Source organism: Equus asinus, chromosome 4 (assembly GCF_041296235.1).
Source record: "Equus asinus isolate D_3611 breed Donkey chromosome 4, EquAss-T2T_v2, whole genome shotgun sequence".
Lineage (NCBI taxonomy): Eukaryota > Metazoa > Chordata > Mammalia > Perissodactyla > Equidae > Equus > Equus asinus.
The window spans coordinates 106,095,138-106,114,470 of NC_091793.1; the positions used below are offsets into that span (position 1 = coordinate 106,095,138).

The window sequence follows — 19,333 nt, forward strand, 5'->3', positions numbered from 1 at the left end:
TTCAGGATTTTCAAGTGCAGAAAACACATAAAACCGTATGGTAAATAAAATCTCTGATTTTTTAAATTTGGTAAATTAGCTGCCTACAACTTATCTGTCTTGGCACATGTAGGACAGCACCATCTGTTACGATATAATCAATTAGCGTTTCTTATATATGCATAAAACACAAGGAAATGTGTTTTACTTCTTGAACGGAAGGATACTCAAGACTTTTGTGCCAATTCAGCATATGTTGGTGCTATAACAGTACAAGGTATGCAGTAGGCAATTAGCAGTAAAATAAGCCTGATAAAAAACACTCACTTTTTTATTGATATAGTACGGGTCCAGGTCCTCCAGCGGTTCTGACACCATCTCTGGAGGGATGTCTCCATAAATAAACGGAAGGTTCTTTCCAGCTTCCAAGTCACTATTTGGCTTTGGGCCATTTTCATCATCATCTTTCTTGTCTGGTTTGGGATTCTTAGCCTTTTCTTCTGCAATGCGTCTTTCAATAGCCGCAAGAGATTCTCTGGTGAAGAAGTTGAAGCTGTCAGGTCCTGGTGGTACAAGCACTGTTTGCTCCATCTTGTCATCCTGCACATTTTAATTACCATTTACTCTGCATATGAAAGTCCTAAAAAAAAAAAAAAAGAATAAAAGAATGCTGGTATTTTAAGGAGATTAAGGGAAGATCTTAATATCTATAAACTCTTGTCATGAAATATGAACTAAAGGATTGAAATTTTGTTTCTAATTAAACTGAAATGTAATTACTAGATATAAATTTTTTTTGAGGTAAGAACATTTGACACGAGACCTGCCTTTTTAATAAATGTTTAAATGCGCAAGACAGTATTATAAGTACGAAGTTGTACAGCAGATCTCTGGAACTTGTTCATCTTGCATAACTGAAACTTCATACCCGTTGAATGGTGACTCCCCATTTCCGCCTCCCTCGGCCCCTGGCAACCATCATTCTGCTTTCTGCTTCTATAAGTTTGGCTTAACAGACGTATTTTCTATCTCTGGTTTTGTTAAGTGTCCCATGTTTAGTAATTCTTGTGCTTTGCCAGTAAGGAACTGTGCCATAACTTAAGAAAGTAGTTCAAGTATAGCCTTAATTAGAGTACATTAGACTAAATACCACCATGTCCCTAACGGGCTGTTCACCCTGTGAGCCACCCAGAAGATAAGGATTTAGCCCCGTAGAGGCAATGGTTAGTTCATCAACAGGATGAAGTGGAAAGGGAGTTGTCTCTGAGAGGATATAAAATCCAACCCTTTAGTCCTGACAGGTGGCTCCTGACCAAACTGGTGAGAACAGTTTGCTGCAGCCAGCCTTGATGCCCAATCAAATAGTTCCTGCTGTCCTGATGGAGTCTTCATCTATTCTGAGATTGAGACAACTGCAACTGTGACCTGCTCACGTCATCAGCCATGCTAAGGTTGGCTATCTTGAGCACATACAGAATGAGATGGTCCAAGGTTTGACAAATGCCATTTATATGACTAAGAATGAGAGAAAGACTCGGCTGGAAAGAGATTACTAGACTTGGGCACAGGTGGGAAAAGATAGATAGCTGTAGGTGCAGGAGACAACAGGATTCCCCTATTTCGGGAAAAAATGATCAGAAAGAAGACGAGGTGCCATAAGCTCAATAGGAACTGAAGTGTTTTTCTTTGCTAAAGCAAGAATGACATTCTTGCTGATTCTATAGTCCTATAGTGCTAAACATATTATGAGGACCTGAGGCAAACTCTCAGCTCCCTATATCAGAGTCAGACCTGATCTGATGCCAGAGGCCAAATCCCAAATGTACTGTTCTAAAGAGTATTTAATAAAAGCTCAAATTTCACAGATATTACTGAGCCAAAACTTCCCAGAGCCTAAACTACTGCTTGGCCACAAGTTTCATTTGGACATTGCATTAACTCATTAAGATCAGCAAGCAATGATACAGTTAATTGCAGCTTTGGTGTATACGAACTGCAATAATAAGATTGCAGCCATAACTATTTTGTGAGGAGTCCTATAGGGACCTCAAATTTCACTGAAGGAGGTTCCCATGGCGGTGAGGTTTATGACCATATTTTTCAGTAGGTAACCAGAAACAAGAGTGGATTCAAGACTAAATGTGTACCCTCTATCTATTAAGTGAACTAACGAAACTTTCAGAAGTTCTTACAATCTACCTGCAATCAGTTTAGGGCCTGGAAGAACAGGAAAGTTAAATCAATAAATCTAAATCAATGGAAAAGGAATGTTTTGCCTTAAAACTCTATTTCTTCCATAAGGCATCAGGAAAATATTGGCATTTATTTATTTGGAAATAGAAGTTTAGGGATAATAAATATGGTGCATTTTCTCATAAGGGAAGTATTATGACATAGATTACGTATGGCTTTTTATTTTTAACTAATTCATGTTTTTTATAGAAAATATGTATAAATGATATAAATGCAAAACATTTAAAAGAAAATACAGGGGCTGGCCCCGTGGCCGAGTGGTTAAGGTCGCGCGCTCCGCTGCAGGCGGCCCAGTGTTTCGTTGGTTCGGATCCTAGGCGCGGACATGGCACTGCTCATCAAAGTACGCTGAGGCAGCGTCCCACATGCCACAACTAGAAGGACCCACAGCGAAGAATATACAACTATGTACCGGGGGGCTTTGGGGAGAAAGAGGAAAAAAAACAAAATCTTTAAAAGAAAATACAGTGTAAATTCTCCCTTTCAACCTCTTCTCCAGCACTTAATTCCCATTCCCAAAGGTAGCCACTGTTATCTGACTCCATATATTTTTCCAGGTATGTAATAGGTACATGCCAATCACACACATTTTCAATTTAAAAACACATACACACAGTATATTACTAAACAAACTGTTCTGCATCCTTCATTTTTTATGTGAAAAAAAATTAGTTTCCTTATCAGTTTTTATAGATTCAACTCTTTCTTTTTATTGGCTACATGGTTTTCCATTGTTTTACGTGCTATAATTCATTGAATCAATTTCCCAGTGATAGTTGTTCAAGTTGTTTCCAATCTTTTGCTACTATAAATAAAGGTGCTACTAAAATATTTTAATTAACATACTTTCACATATATGTGGATATATTTATGGCATCAGTTTCTAAGGGTAGACTCGGCTGGACAAAAAGTGAATCTTTAATCATTTAATGATATTATTGCAAAATTCCTCTCTGTGAAACGTGCACCAAGTGATCCTGCTGACGGCAACATAACACCGTGCCTGTTCATCTACATCCTTATCACATAATGTGTTCTCATATTTTCAATATTTCGAATCTGATTGGGGTAAAAATGGGGTCATATTACAGTTTGAATTTGCATTTCTCTTTCTATGAGAGAGCTGAACTTTTTTCACGTTTAAGAGCTATCTTTTATTTTCTTTTCTGTATCTGCCTATTTAAATAACAGTTCATGTTTTCATTTCTTTTCCTTTTTAATTTATAGTACCTTTTAATTTTTTATTTATTTATTTTTTAAAAGATTTTATTTTTCCTTTTTCTCCCCAAAGCCCCCCAGTACATAGTTGTATATTCTAGTTGTAGGTCCTTCTGGTTGTGCATGTGGGATGCCGCCTCAGCATGGCTTGATGAGCTGTGCCACGTCCGCGGCCGGGATCCAAACTGGTGAAACTCTAGGCCGCTGAAGAGGAGCATGCAAACTTGACCATTCGGCCATGGGGCTTGCCTCCTATAGTACCTTTTTACTACACAAACCATTTAATTTTGGATGTGGGGTCTTTTAAAAAAAGTAATTTTTTTTAACATTAAGGTGTTTTTGCGCTACAGGTTAAAAATTTTTTAACTAAAAATTTTAAAATACTAATGTGATGATCTAACTCTAACTGTTCTTTGGCTTCTAGATATTATGTCAGGCTTAGGAAAGCATCCAGGTCCCTGGATATCATTTAGCACATTTTCTTCTTGCATTTTTAGCATTTTTATGGTTTAATTTTATAAATTTAAATCTTTGATCTATTTGGAATTTTTTTTCTACATGGAGTGAGTTAGAGATCCATTTTTTTCCAGTTGTTCCAAAATTAATTATTGATTGAGCTAACTTTTCACCACTGACACACAATGCTACCTCTATAGTATGTTAAAAATATAAATATACACATTTATTTATATGAACCATAAAGTCAGCAACAAACTTTACTAAGTAATCCTATATATATTTTCATTAAAGACAAGAAAAAATCAACACTATTATTTAACAATTTTCTGGAGGTACAAACCAATCCAATTAAATGTGACAAATAATTACATTATTTAATAAGAAGAATGAAGTAAAATTACAATTATTTGCATATTATATGATTATATGCCTAGAAAGCTCAATAGAAACATCTGAAAAATTCCTACAAGTGGAAGGGGAATTAGGGGGTCTGGGTTCAAAAGTAACATAAAAAACTCAATAGATTTCCTTTAGAAGAACAGCATGCATTTTTTAAAACAGTGGAATAAGCTAGAAGCTTTTCCATTAAGATTAGAAACAAGGTAAGGATTTTACCTCTCACCATTCCCTTCCAACATTGCACTGAAGTCCTAGCTAATGCAATAAGACAAGAAAAGGAAATAAACGGTATACAAATTGAGAAAGAAGAAATAAAATTGTCTTTGTTCACGATGACATAACTGTCTGTGTAGAAAATCCAAACGAATTAACAAAAATACTCCTGGAACTAATAAGCAATTACAGCAAAGTTATAGGATACAAAATTAATATACAAAAGTCCATCACTCTCCTATATACCCACAATGAACAAGTGGAATTTGAAATTAAAAATGCAAAACCATTTTCATAAGCACCCCCAAAACTGAAATATTTAAGTATAAATCCAACAAATTATGCATAAGGTCTATATGAGGAAAACTACAAAACTGATAAAAGAAATCAAAGAATAACTAAATAAATGAAGATATTCCCTGCTCTTGGATAGGAAGACTCAATTTTATCAAGATGTCAGTTTTTCCCATCTTGATCTCTGTTGGTCTATTGATCTGTCGATCAATGCAATCTCAATCAAAATCCAAACAAATTATTTTATGGATATCAACAAACTGATTCTAAAGTTTGCCTAAAGAGGCAAAAGACCCAGAAGAGCCAACAAAATGTTGAAGGAAAAGAAAATAAGTTGGATGACTGACAGTACCTGACTTCCAGACTTCCTATAAACCTACAGTAATCAAGACAGTGTGATATTGGCAAAAGAATAGAGAAACAGATCAACAGAACAGAACAGAGAGCCCAGAAATAGACCCACACAAACACAGTCAACTGATCTTTGATATCTGAGCAAAGGCAATGCAATGGAGCAGATAGTTATTTCCAACAAATGATTCTAGAACAACTGGACATCAATACGCAAAAAACTGAATCTAGGCACAGACCTTGCACTTTTCACAAAAATTAACTCAAAATGAATCACAAAACTAAATGTAAAATGCAAAACTATAAAACTCCTAGAAGATAACCTAGGAGAAAATTGAGATGACCTTTGGTTTGGCAATGACATTTTAGATAAACACAAAAAAGCATAATTCATGAAAGAAATAATCGATAAGCTGGACTAAATTAAAATTAAAACCTTTTCCCCTATGAAATACAGCATCAAGAGAATGAAAAGACAAGACTCAGATGAGGAGAAAATATTTGCAAAGCAGTTGAAAGACTGTTATACAAAATATACAAAGAACTCTTAAAACTCAACAATAAGAAAACAAACAAGTTGATTAAAAAATGGGCCAAAGACTTTAACAGACATCTCATACAAGAAGATATACAGGTGGCAAATAAGCATATAAAAACTCCACATCATATGTCATCAGGGATATGCAAATTAAAACAATAATGATACCACTACACACCTATTCGAATGGCCAAAATCCAGAACATTGACAACAAAAGATGCTAGTAAGGATGTGGAGCAAGAAGAACGCTCATTCTTCGCTATTTGGAATGGCAAATAGTACAGCCACTTTGCAAGATAGTTTGACAATTTCTTACAAAACAAAACTTATTCTTGGTATATGATCCAGCAAGTGCTCTCCTTGGTATTTACCCAAATGAACTGAAATCTATGTCTACATAAAAACCTGCACATGTTTACAGCAGTTTTATTCATAATTTCCAAAATTTGGAAGCAACCAAGATGTACTTCACTGGGTGAATGGATAAATAAATGGTGGTACATCCAGACAAAGGAATATTATTTAGCACTAAACAAAATGAGCTGTCAAGCCATGAAACAATATGGGGGAAACGTAAATGCATATTACTAAGTGGAAGAAGCCAATCTTAAAAGGCCACATACTGTATGATTCCAGCTAGATGACATTCTGGAAGAGGCAAAACTATGAGACAGTAAAAAAATCAGTGGTTGCCAGAGGTTAGAGCAGGGAAGGATGGATAGGCAGAGCATGGAAGATTTTTAGGGAAGTGAAAGCTTTCTGTATAATACTACAATGGTGGATACATGTCATTACACATTTGTTCAAACTCATAGAACCTTCAACACTGTGAGAGAACTCTATGTAAACTATGGACTTTGGGTGAGAATGATGTGTTAATGTAGGCTCATCAGTTGTAACAAGTGTACCACTCTGGTGTGCAGTGTTGATAGTGGACTGTACCTGTGTAGGGGTTGGACATAGATGAGAACTGTGTACTTCTGCTCAGTTTTGCTGTGAATCTAAAAAATAGTACATTTAAAAGAGAAAAATAGAATTTATGAAAATTTTGTAAATACCATGTAAGAATTTTTTTAAAAGCTTTGAATAAACCTATAAAGCAATATAAATGGATGGAAAGGCATATCTTATTCTCAGATAAGAAAATGATAAAATAGGCAAAATCTTCCTAAATTAATTAATAAGTTAAATGCAGCCAACACAAAAACAACAGAAAAAAATTAGAACTACACAAAGTTACTTGAAACTTCATATGGAAAAATAAACAAACAAAAATAACCAGAAAATTCTTAAAATGAACTTTGTTTTCAAATTCTTCCTCATTATAAGAGCTATGTAAGGGGCTGGCCCTCTGGCCTAGTAGTTAAGCTCTCGCGCTCTACTTCAGCGGCCCAGGGTTACGCCAGTTCGAATCCTGGGCGCGGACACGGCACCGCTCATCAGGCCATGCTGAGGCAGCATCCCACATGCCACAACTAGAAGGACCCACAACTAAAAATACACAACTATGTACCAGGGGCTTTGGGATAAAAAGGAAAAATAAAATCTTTAAAAAAGAAAAGAGCTATGTAAGACAAAGTGTTTAACATTTCCAAATGATAGATTTTTTTTCCAGTAATTTGTTTATTTATACTGTTGTATTGTGTTATAATCCAATACTGTAGCTTGTACCATTTCCGTTTCTTGGAATTTATTTAGATTTCCTTTTTTCTCTTATTAGAGATTGTTTTTTAAATGACTTTCCCAAGAACACACACTTGTTTTAAAGCTGTAGAGTTCAGTATATCTCTATTAAATTTACCTTTTTTCTTATCGTATTTAGACTTTCTATAACTGTACATATTTTTGTTCTAATTGACCTATATGAGTTGAGAGAGGTGAATTAAAGTTTACTTTTAATGTATCTTCATTTATTCTTGTAGTTCTTGTAATTTTTGCTCTATGAATTTTAAGGCTGCATTATTTGATGTGTAGACATTGCTTATGATCAGATCTTTGGAGGGGCTTGAACCTTTTATTACCTTAAATAGTCCTTGTCTCCCTTTAATTTCTTTCCCTCTGAAGACAATTTCGTCTGATTTCATATGACTCCTACTTTTTTCTCATTTGCATTTATCTGGCATGTCTGCCAATCCATTTGGTTTCATCCTTTCCATTTCACTGTTTTAACACTTTCCTTAATCTGTAGATGTTAAGGTTTCGTATATGGGTATATTTTAAATATATATGACCATTGTGGTCAGTCATTGCCTTTCAAAGGGAGCGCCCCATTGGAGGTCATTGTCTCTAAAGTTGTGTGGATAGAACAGAAAGAGTTACTAAAAGCCTCGCTATTCTTCAGAAATAGTCCATTTGAGAACAGGTCTCCAGGCAAATTTCCTGATCATTTGCTGTCAGTGCCAACTGGAGAAGCAAACAACCAGGAAGACAGAAGACAAGCATTTTACACTGACAAACAGATCGCTTCAAATGTATGCTTTGTAATTATAAATTAGTTCAGACACTGGAATTACATTTATATGTGGGTAATTTAACTCATATTATAATGGCATCAAACTGAGGTTAATGAAAGTGTTTCTTCAATTCTAAGCAGACCTTATAATTCAAATACTATCTTTTATTACATCAATTATAAGAATAAAAAAAACTTTTAAATTATAACATCCCATAGGTTTACTTATAGAATATCTAAAAACTGTTAAATACAATTACACATTAATATTTTGTCAGTAACATTATGGAAAAAAGTTCTAAATTATATTGGGAATCTATACATACTATGCTAAAAAATATAGAAATAAATCATGAGTTTTCCATTTACACTTGAACTTCACTCTTTAGTGTAAAAATTCATAACTGAATACCTTAAATGGTCCTAATATATGAAACTATACTTCATAAGATGCGGGAGGAGGAAACCTCACAGAAACTGTGGTTTGGGCTTACACCTTTCTCTTTACATGAGAACCCACATTTAAGTATGTCTTTGGATTGACAGAGGGGCCGTCACTCCTTTCAAAAGAGATAAGACAACGTAACTTTCTTGGCGAGAAAAGACTTCAAAGAGACCAATGTATTTTCAAGATGAATATATGTTACTGGCTCTTACTTAATATCAGCCCTGACATTGGTTCCCCTACAGTGAATCCAGCATATGTGGGTTAAAACTAAAAGCACACATTTCCAGTTCTGTGGTTCTTTAGTTATACTCATATGTAAATATTTCTTTCTTTAACCTTTGACTCCCTGAGCTATAGAGCCAAATAGAAGTTACAAATTGTTTAAGTCCAGATGGCCTCATGCTGGGTTCCCACTAAAGTTGTGGCTAATCCTGGGAACTTGGAAGTTCTTTTACAGGGAAACTAATGTCTAGAGAATATCAAGAAACTGAAGCTTCCCAGGCCCAACTCCCTGGCTTCCTGACATCAGAGTCTACCTTCCACCATGGAGAAAAACAGCCCAAGGACACTCATCTGAGAAATCCTTTGTCTCCTCTGCTTGAAGCAGCCCCAGACACAGGCCGATGGGAAAATGCTGACCAAGAAGTCCATGGCCCCCCTCCTTTACCTAAAACCCCAAATAAAAACCCCTACCCGTTTCTTAACGAGGGAGCAAGCAACTTTTGGGGCACTGGCCCTTTGCTTTGCTCCCTCTGCCTGGCAAAGTAAAACCTTTCCTTTTCCTCCCAAGACTCTGTTCTGCTTATTTGGATTGGCATCGGGATCAGAGACCAAACTTTTGGTAACACATTGATATGCATTTAAACAAAATAAAAAAGAAAATCAAGTAATCACAGCTAGGAACAAAAAGTAACAAGAAGTGTATGTTAACAGACAGCAAATCTGGAAGAATAAAAAGAAATGTTGGTTGGAGGCCGACCCCATTGCCAAGTGGTTAAGTTCGCACATTCTGCCTTCGCAGCCCTGGGTTTCACGGGTTCAGATCCTGGGCGCAGACATGGCACTGTTCACCAGGCCACATTGAGGCAGCATCCCACATGCCACGACTAGGAGGACTCACAACTAAAAATATACAACTACGTACTGGGGGAATTGGGGGAGAAAAAGCAGGGGGGAAAAAAAAAAGATTGGCAACAGTTGTTAGCTCAGGTACCAAACTTTAAAAATAAAAATAAAAAATAAAAAGAAATGTTGGGAATAAGCAGTGTAGTGGGCAATAGAAAAATGGAAGAAGAATGATTCTTTAGGAAGACAAGTGAAACAAAAGTAAAAGCCAATTAGATAAGAAATTCTAAAGATGATAAGAAAAAAAAATCATGCAAAAGAAAATAACTGAAGCCAGAGGCTGTGGAAAAAAAGGTTGTAAAAAAGCAAAGTAGAATTTGTGAGTGGAAAGAAATAGTAAAGTAATAGCAATCGTATGACCAATGTTAATTAATGTGGGCAAAAGAAGAATAAGAGGGTGAAATTTGTTAGAATGTACAAATAACAAATGAAAGAAGTGATACATTCTGATGATATCAAACTGATATTTAAAAGAGGGAGCTAAGTCAGTAGCCTTAGAATTACATTCTTGGGGAACTTTGTAAGAGGGGAAAGTTAATAATGATAATATTCTGTTATCACTTCTAAGACTTCCCTAATTTATTACATATATTATTAGAATAAATGTTCTAGTACTGGATGAGGTTTTTGCTTCTGGCCACTTTATATCTCTCTTTTTCACAGAAGATTACACACGTATTACCTATTGGACTTGAGTAAGCATTTATCACAGCCAAAAGACTTTTGGACTGAGGCGGTTTGGACTGGCGAACAATATGGTTTTGGTTGCCTTCGTAGCACAGAGGGAGGAGCCTCATTTAAAGTAACCTTAATTCATGAGGTCTCATAGTTCATACTTCTTTGGGCATCTGAAAATTTCCACCCAAATAGAAATATCTACAATAGCTCAGAATTAAGCATTCATTTTCACTGTGGCATTTTACACACAAGTCTTAAATATGAAGGCAATCTTATAAATGTTTTGTACTGGAAGAAATTTGGCCTTTTATAAGTTAATTATTACACAACTTCTTTTGGAGAGCACCTCTCTCCATGACTACTTGGACCTGGGTGGGTAGGTCTGCTTAACTCTGGAGTTTGGTTAGTAGGCACTTTGGGTTTTCACACAAAGCTAAACTTCTATGAGGTTATAAGGTGAGATTTTGTTGCTTGTGTGTCTTAGTGCCCCGTTTAATTTTTCTCTTTGCTCAGAACCTTGGGTGAGAAAGAGGGATGCTACTTAATGCTCCCCGTACAAGACTCCCAACTCTTCATTCTGATGCCCTTGTGGATTTTGGAGAGGAATAACATAAAGGTGGTAACTTCTCATGGGATCTTTTTGATTCAACAATGTGCTTGAATTCCAAATTGCTTTCAAAGTCTAAAAGTAATCCCCCCTCTCCATTCCCCGCGCCTCCTCCCCACAACATGGTGAGACAGTCCTCCCATCTTTTCCTCCAAGCTTCTATGGTTGCCATTATGATCTATTAGAAGAATTATCATTATTTTATGCCTTATCTGACCCTGGAAGAGATTTACAGGGAAAAAACCAACTGACCAATTGATGAGTGAACCAAACATACGATCTTAGGTTTTCTCAGGTTGTAACTTCTAAGTTTTTCCTTACAGACAAGAGTATATATGTAACAGTATTCTGATGTTGACATGGAAAAGGTCATTAAAGTTTACAAGACAGGCTTTCAGGCAGAGAAGACTTAGTTTGCCTCAACCTCTGAACTTCTGAAAGGTTAAATGAGTTATTTTAAGAGAATCAGACAAAGATAAGTAAATCATAAAATCAAGAAATAGCAAACGTTGAAAGAAAAGTTATTCATCTCCTCCATCCCTCTCATTTAACAGAAAACAAACTGAATCAAAGCAAAATTGACATTTCTTTGTTTAGAATTTGTGTGCTTCCTACTTTCAAAATAAATATGTGATTTATTCAAGGTTACACAGCTTATTAACGGTAGAACTGGAATCAGAACTTTTATTTCCTGACTCCCAAACTGATGCCTTCCAGTTTCTAACAGTTATGAAATGATTTTCAAGTACTTATATGATTTTAAACTTAAACAAAATGTATGCAAATATAACACAAGTAGCCATGTTAAACTAGTATTCACTCAATGAATTATATTCCTTGGAGAAACTCAAAAAAAATCTAGTAAATGAAGTATTATGGCCCAAATGGAGACTATCTTCAAAAATCTAAGAAACAGGAGGCACCAAAAAAAAAAAATAGATGATCATAATATTTAAATTTAGAAGTTATACTATGCAAGTTTGAAACCTAATAAACTATATTTCCATAGTCAGTTTATATTTTACTTCTATAACTTTTTTACCTTTTGCTAAACCTGGCTATTTCTAGTTATCAACTAAGCAGATCACTCTATATAATTCACGTGCCCCATTCAATCTCTCCAAAGGTTTCCCAACACCAAAGTTATAATATACTTATACACATTTATGTATGTTTTTTTTTTTGAGGAAGATTAGCCCTGAGCTAACTGCTACCAATCCTCCTCTTTTTGCTGAGGAAGACTGGCCCTGAGCTAACATCCATGCCCATCTTCCTCTACTTTATATGTGGGACACCTGCCACAGCATGGTGTGCCAAGCAGTGCCATGTCCGCACCCGGGATCCGAACCCAAGAACCCTGGGCCACCGAAGCAGAACGTGTGCACTTAACTGCTGCACCACCGGGCCAGCCCCTCATTACGTATTTTGACCACCTTATTCCATATAATTTGAGATGGGGAACATTCATATATCTGCAATTCTGTCTTTAAAGTGGTTTGATTTTCTTGCTGAGGAGAAATCAAACATCAAAAAAACCCTGCCAAAATGACTGCCAGTACCTTGTAGAGTCCCATTACCATTCTGGGGACATAAACCATGTGGGCATAGCAAATTGTGAAGAAATGTTTCAGTTGACTTCGTGGTTTTTCTGCCACCCACTTTACAAAAGAATGTTACTGCCAATAATAACAAAAATAACTAGGTAAAATGTTATTCTTACAGTTGTGATCTCACATAGCTATTTTTTAACACCCAAGAAAGAAATGACTCTTTACATAAAATTTCACAAGCCTAGAAAATACTATTTTATAAATTTCTTTTCTAGAAATAAATTGGTTTGGTATGTTCACAATAAAAGTCTTTATTTCATTTGGTTTTTAATAATACCTATTTTTAGTATTATAATTGGGATTAACCTAACAAAACCTTTCATCTGCATGTTTAAAACATTTCTATTCTTTAAAAATTTTATTATCTGCCCCGAAATTTTCATGCCACATGCAGAGTACATTTAAAATAAGGTCACATATCTAACATATGTCCACATCTACATTAGTGCATTTCAAGAGTCTTTTTCAGGACATCCTAATAATAAACTACAAACTGCAGAATTCACTCAATCTGCTAGTGACTTTGTCACTCTAATATCAATAAACACTCTTGCTCAAATTGACGGCATCATTTATTCCTCTGTCGAATAGATGGTCTATATTTACTTCTGATGCCAATGCAAAGTTAACACAAAGTGTTTGACAAGAAGCACTACATGTTGAACTAAAATAAAGCACTGCATTCTAGGCATGTTTGGAATCAAGAAATATATAATACATCACTTTATTAATAAAATTGTGCTATTATTGGACATTGTTTGCCTCACTGTATAATTATTGAATGAAATGTTTAGAAAAACAAAGTAAGATTAATATTTCAATCTCCACAGTTGGAGTTAACTTTGACTATAATCCCAGCTTGGCAGTATGTTTGAGGCAGCAGTCAATGAATACAAAAAGGACACAGACTCATTCAAAGCAGTTCCCATAATGTGCTTGACCATACCTATACTCTTGCAGCCCACAGGCTTGTACTCTTGCCCCACAGAGAACATTCCTACTCAAATTTAGTTCTAATAGATATTATCCTGTCTTTAAGCTTATTTATCTTTGCCCTCTGGTAAATTTTATTTGGCAAAATAATTCACTGGGCCCCATCTTATGGGCAATTGCTATTTCTAGACCACGCCTTTAACTATACCATCAGTTTGTTTCCTAAACTCCAGAAACCACTACCCAGTACAAGACATATCTTGCAATTAATGTATCTTGGAGTAAAGAGATGCTTTGACATTTTGAAGTGCTGAAATGTATGTGTCCTCGACTTGGACTGAGAGCCTTTGCCATTAGAAAACTCATTCTGTGGTGGCATAGTTTATTGAAATATAAATTTGTGTGTGCTTTGCTTTTATGGCTTTTATTTTTTCCTTTCTCTATCGTTTCAAGCAAATTGAATTGTGAAATCTTTATTACCGCAGGAATTTTAAGAGAGTGGTAAACAGAAGTTGCTTGAAGTCCATGCTTTCTTCTCTCTCTTAGTAAAATCTTAAATGCATTGCAAATATGTTGTTGGAACTCCCAAAGCAAAGGAGACAGGAGAGAGAGTTGCATGGGTGAGTAGTGAGAGTCTCTAGATGGGGAAGAGGATGGCAGTGCCTTAGGCCGGTGACAAAATCTCAGAGAGGACATTTGGGAGGCTAGATTCTTGACGGGGGATCTTAGTCTTTCCAAAGACTCCTGTACACTAAGCATGGCAGAGAGCAACAGATCTTATGAACTCGATGGGGTGAAATGGGTACCTCGGGGGCATTCAGTTGTGGTCTACATGACCTGTACGAGATTCTACATCTCCACCAACTGCCATGTGACTCGCAGGCCCTCCTGGTAGGTTGGGGTCCTGAAATCTACTTCCTTGCCTCATTGTCTGTTTGACCATGTGACTTACTTTGGCCAACTGAATGTGAGACAAGAAACACGGTCTTCAGTCAAACAGAAACTTTCAGGGCAATGTTGTGGTTCCATCCAGCTTCTTGTTCTTTTCCTTCTGTCCTGACAATGGTATGTCTCAAATAGGGGCAGTTCCCCCAGTCTAGGTCCTGGGACAGGAAGACCCATGGAACAGTCACTAAAGGCAACCTGTAGCCACTAACAAGTTTGCAAGTCACTGAGACTTCAGGGTTAACACAGCAAAGCTGACTAATCCATCAGCAAAAGCCACTAGTCAATGACCAGATTGCTAAACTGGTTAAACAAATAATAAGAGAACATCCCTTAAACATGATTTGTGACTGAGATTCATTCCTGCTATAGTTTATTAGTCACTGCCTCTAGTTCTGTCATGAAGAACACAAGTATCATTAGGATGGTTTTTTTTCCTTTCTAAGAAGACAGTCATAAATGGTAGGATGGTGGAGTAACTTACATAATAAACCTTGTGAAATTCAGCATGTCTTCTTGATAATCATACTGAGAATAACTTAAGAGAATTCTCTTGAGCAATTGTGATTAGTTTGTGTCGAGAATATAGTAATAGCCTTAATTATAAACAAGTTATTTAAATTAAATTTTTCAGTAAAGAACTCTCTCTTGTTAGAAAACAAATAGTCTTGTTTTAGTGGGTGAGTGGTCCACTCACAGAGATTTGGGAAGATACAGAGAGGGGAAGTCTAAATGCTCACGGTTGTATCTGTGGTCACAGATTCTCAGACAATGAGCGTGAGGTGAAAGGCACTAAAAGCCTAATGCGGGCCTCCCATGCCTATTTAGCTGGGAATGAGGGAGGCACGGCCTAAACCCAGGTTACATTTGGCGGGTTTTGAACAAAGTGAGTTACTTGGAGAGCAGAAAGCGCGGTGGGCAGTCTTGTTCATCTGCTCCCCGCTGTCTTTCTTGATGCTCACCTTTTCTCTCCCAACTCTCCTAGAGTCTCCACTTTGTTCCTTTTCCTCAGCCCCCATATCACCTCTGTTGTTCATCTTTTCCACTCTCCCCACCCTCCCATCTTGTTTGTAGAAATGTCAGGAGTCCGTTCAATTTTATTTGAAAATCACTGTCTGAAAGAAATTTCGTATAAACTCCACAAAGATACAGACAGAATGAATGCCATCCTTCTTGCTGCTCTCTCTCAGGCAATGCAAATCATTTGTGCCGAGGATGCTGCTGAAGGTGGGAGTTATGTAGCTCTAAGCGGCAGCCAGGAGAAACAGAGCTAGAGTCAGCATTTGTCCTTTTATTGCTATGGGAATAATGGGAGAAAAAAATCAGGCTTAGCTGATACAATTCCCACTGAAGGAAAAAGAAGTGAGCGCCAGCATTTTAACACGAGATGTTGGGGGAGAAAAACGGTTACAGTTCCTCTTTGCAAACGTCTACCTTGATAACTATTTCAGTGAAATAAAGCAATATTTCCAATCGTTATGTAACCCTTTCAGGACTCATGGCATGCATGGTTAGACACTGTTACTGAGAGAAATATGGTACATCTCTTTGGTAGGATCTTGACTGAACGTCTAGGCATTAGTGTTCTTAAGAAATCATAGTTATTTTTATTTTTATTTTTTTGTGACTTCCACTCTTATGAGTGTTGCCTGGACAACTGGGGGGTGAAATAGTTCAAGAGAAGTCCTTGAGCTGCTGCAGCCAAATGAGTGTTTAAACGGTGTTAGACAGGCAGTGTCCCACAGTGTGGAATTCTGCTCAGGGGGGTTCCGCTTTAGTGTAAACTCGATTTGAAGTTACTCTTCCTGCTCAAAGAAATTCCTATGACACCACCTCATCACAAAGCGAAACTGCCCAGGGCATAGTTGATATTTGGAGAAATACAGCACAGAACCCAGGGACAGCTGGGTACATGAAGGATAGACCTACAGGGGAAAGAAAGAGAGACAGAGATGGCAGAGGAGAGGGGAACGTTGTATGCAAATGAACCACCCTAGGGATGAGAGTCTGCTGTTTCACACTAGCTTTTCAGAATGACCTGAAGACAAACAAAACCTCCCTGAGTTATGAGTAACTGAAACCAGAAGTATCAGAGCTGCAGAAATTCAGTTGATAAAGATTCTGTATATATAAAATCTGAAGACTGAACAATTATAAGCAAGGTAATAATATTATCTGCAGTTATTGCTGTGGGCTCTTGTTCAAAGAAGAACCATATTGGTGCAGGGCAAGCTGAAGGAATTTACAGAAAATAGATCTTGAAAGATGAAAGGCAGAGAAAATTTACTGATTCAAAAACTCACTACGTTAAATTTTCTGTATATCTTATTTATCATTTATGATATAACATTATACTTAAGATTATATACAATTATACTTAAGTCAGCTGCTTTATCTTTCCAGTCTGTAATGTGAATTCAGTCCTTCTCATTCTATTTCTTTTGTGGTATACTGGTCTGGGTTACGGTAATCCTCTAGGTGTTGCTATAGTTTTATCTAGATTGAGTGCTCACCAGCTGATGATTATCACAGATTTGTATAGAGTGGACATTACCAGATGCCCAGGGCATCTGTCACAGCAGAGCCTCAGCCAGGTTTATTCCTCTCTGGGTTGCGACACATGGTATATGCAATCAATTTTGCTCATTATTCAAATATTTATGGAATGCATACCATGTACCAGGTTCTGGGCAGGGCTGCGAAGGTTGTAAGTTGGCAAGTGGAGAAGAATAATATTGGAAACACAGGAATGTAAGAAAATTCCTTTTACAAGCTGCTTTATGAAATAGACTTCAGGGCACTTGGACCTTGGTGTGGAGAATTAGGTATTTGTAATCTTAACGAATTCATTTTTTTAGTCTCAGAGTGGAGGGAAATGGAAGTTGAACACTGAAGCATTGAAAACTGGCGCTTTCTCAACCCCACAATGCAATGCGTCTGTGTGCGTGCAGTGAGCTGCAAGGCTCTTCTGAATCATTACCGGTAAACTATGTTTTAGTAATTGGACAACCACTGTGCCATCTGTATTCACAGTCTCACACAAAATGATCAGGCCACAGTGACTTTAATCTAGATGCACATTTTAATGCTCTTCTCATTTAAAGATCTCTTTGGTACATCAAACCAAATGTTAATAAACATGTGAAACAGCAAAACATGAAGTTCAGTGCATGTCCTGCAGTCTTTTCGCCTAACAATTTTCATGGTGCCAATGCATTTTTTCAAGTGTCAGTGATCAAAAACAGGAAAGAGACAGTTAAAACAGAAATTCCTAAAGAAAAAAATGTGTGCTTTTGGATCCATTTCTGCTCTTCCATCTCAATGTGTTTTCTAACATTTCTTAAGTGCTGACAAAAATTTCTTTTTTGTTATCCTCAATAGCAGGTGGCAGCTGAAGTCATTCAATTTTATGCTTTGTTAAAACCTTATGAATAATTTAAATACTATTATCATATTCAACTAGAGCTTATACTCAAATTACTTTTTCTTCTGCTTAAATTCATAAATATGTCTCACCAGCTACTCTACCCTCACACCCAGGAAAGCCTCGAAGTCCCTGGGCTAGGCAGGGCATTATTATTTTTGTTTTAAAATGCTATAGAGTTGGCTTGGAAGACTGCTTTGATTTGTTGTGACAACTGCTGTTGTTTTCTGGGTAGAGTGTTGGGTGGGGAAATATAATGGCGGCCAAGGGCTAACTCATCAGCTGCAGCTGGGCTGGCAGATTGGCGGTAGGGAGAGTGAGGGTCAGCTTTACTCCGTGGAAGATACTGGTAATCAAGAGGATTTAAGAAATTCGAATAGAGTTGCTAGAAAAAATACAAAATACCCAGTTAAATTTGAACCTCAGATAAAAAATAGATTTTTTTTTTGTATAAGTATATCCCATACAGTATTTGGGACACACTTATACTAAAACATTATTCATTGTTTATCTGAAATTTAAAGTGGGCATCTTGTATTTTTATTTGTTAAATCTGGTGATCCTAAATCTGAAGAAACTTTTCTCTGCCAAAAAATTCTTTTCACATTGACTGAATTCAATTAACTAACATTTTCATGTCAGTTAACAAGTATTTCTTTTAAAAGACAAATATCTGTGGGAAGCATATGATTCATTCCTACATCAGTGTGAATTAACTTGAAGAGACTGCTTACTTTTCAATGTCTAACCTATTTCTCAGTATCAAAGTGGGTCTGTCAGTCAGACTGAGGGTCTGGGAGTTCTTTTTTTGGTGGGAAGAGGAAGAGTGTGGAGTAAGGTTGGAATTTAATTTCAGTGGAAGGATAGTTGTAGATGAACTGATTTTAGTGGGGATTTTCTGACAGAATTATCAAAATGCCAGGGAGAGACTATATAAAAGGATGGAATGGGGAGGTAGAGTGTAAGATAGTAGTGCCAGACAAAAACTCACTTATTCTAGAATTTTTCTTGAAGACAATGCTTAATTCATGAGGAGAATCAGTGTTTGGCTTCATTTTTCAAAAGTGAATAATGGTAAATGTTAAAATCAGTGGCTGGGGCCAGGCCCATGGCCGAGTGGTTAAGTTCGTGTGCTCCACTTTGGTGGCCCAGGGCTTTACCTGTTCAGAACCTGGGCGTGGACGTGGCACCGCTCATCAGGCCATGCTGAGACTGTGTCCCACATGCCACAACCAGAAGGACCTACAGCTAGAATATATAACTATGGACTGGAGGGCTTTGGGAAAAAGGAGAAAAAAAGAAGATGTTTGTTCAAGTGCCAATCTTTAGGAAGAAAAATCAGTGGCTAGCAGATTTTCACAAATGGTGGAGAGATGACAACAAAAATAAAATATCAGGACAGATCG

General features: G+C 36.8%; 1 protein-coding gene across 4 annotated transcripts in view; it reads right to left on the reverse strand.

The window, feature by feature from the left end:
• SCN1A (sodium voltage-gated channel alpha subunit 1) overlaps positions 1 to 19,333 on the reverse strand; it is a 149,897-nt gene that overhangs the window by 83,743 nt on the left and 46,821 nt on the right. For 2 of the 4 annotated variants that reach the window (XM_044768769.2, XM_070508039.1), the window contains exon 2: positions 307 to 619. In XM_044768769.2, the coding sequence (XP_044624704.1) occupies positions 307 to 570 (264 nt within the window). In that variant the 5' untranslated portion in view covers positions 571 to 619. Of the gene's footprint in view, positions 1 to 306; positions 620 to 19,333 lie in introns of those variants that run through there. The other 2 variants (XM_070508041.1, XM_070508040.1) reach the window with 2 other exon arrangements.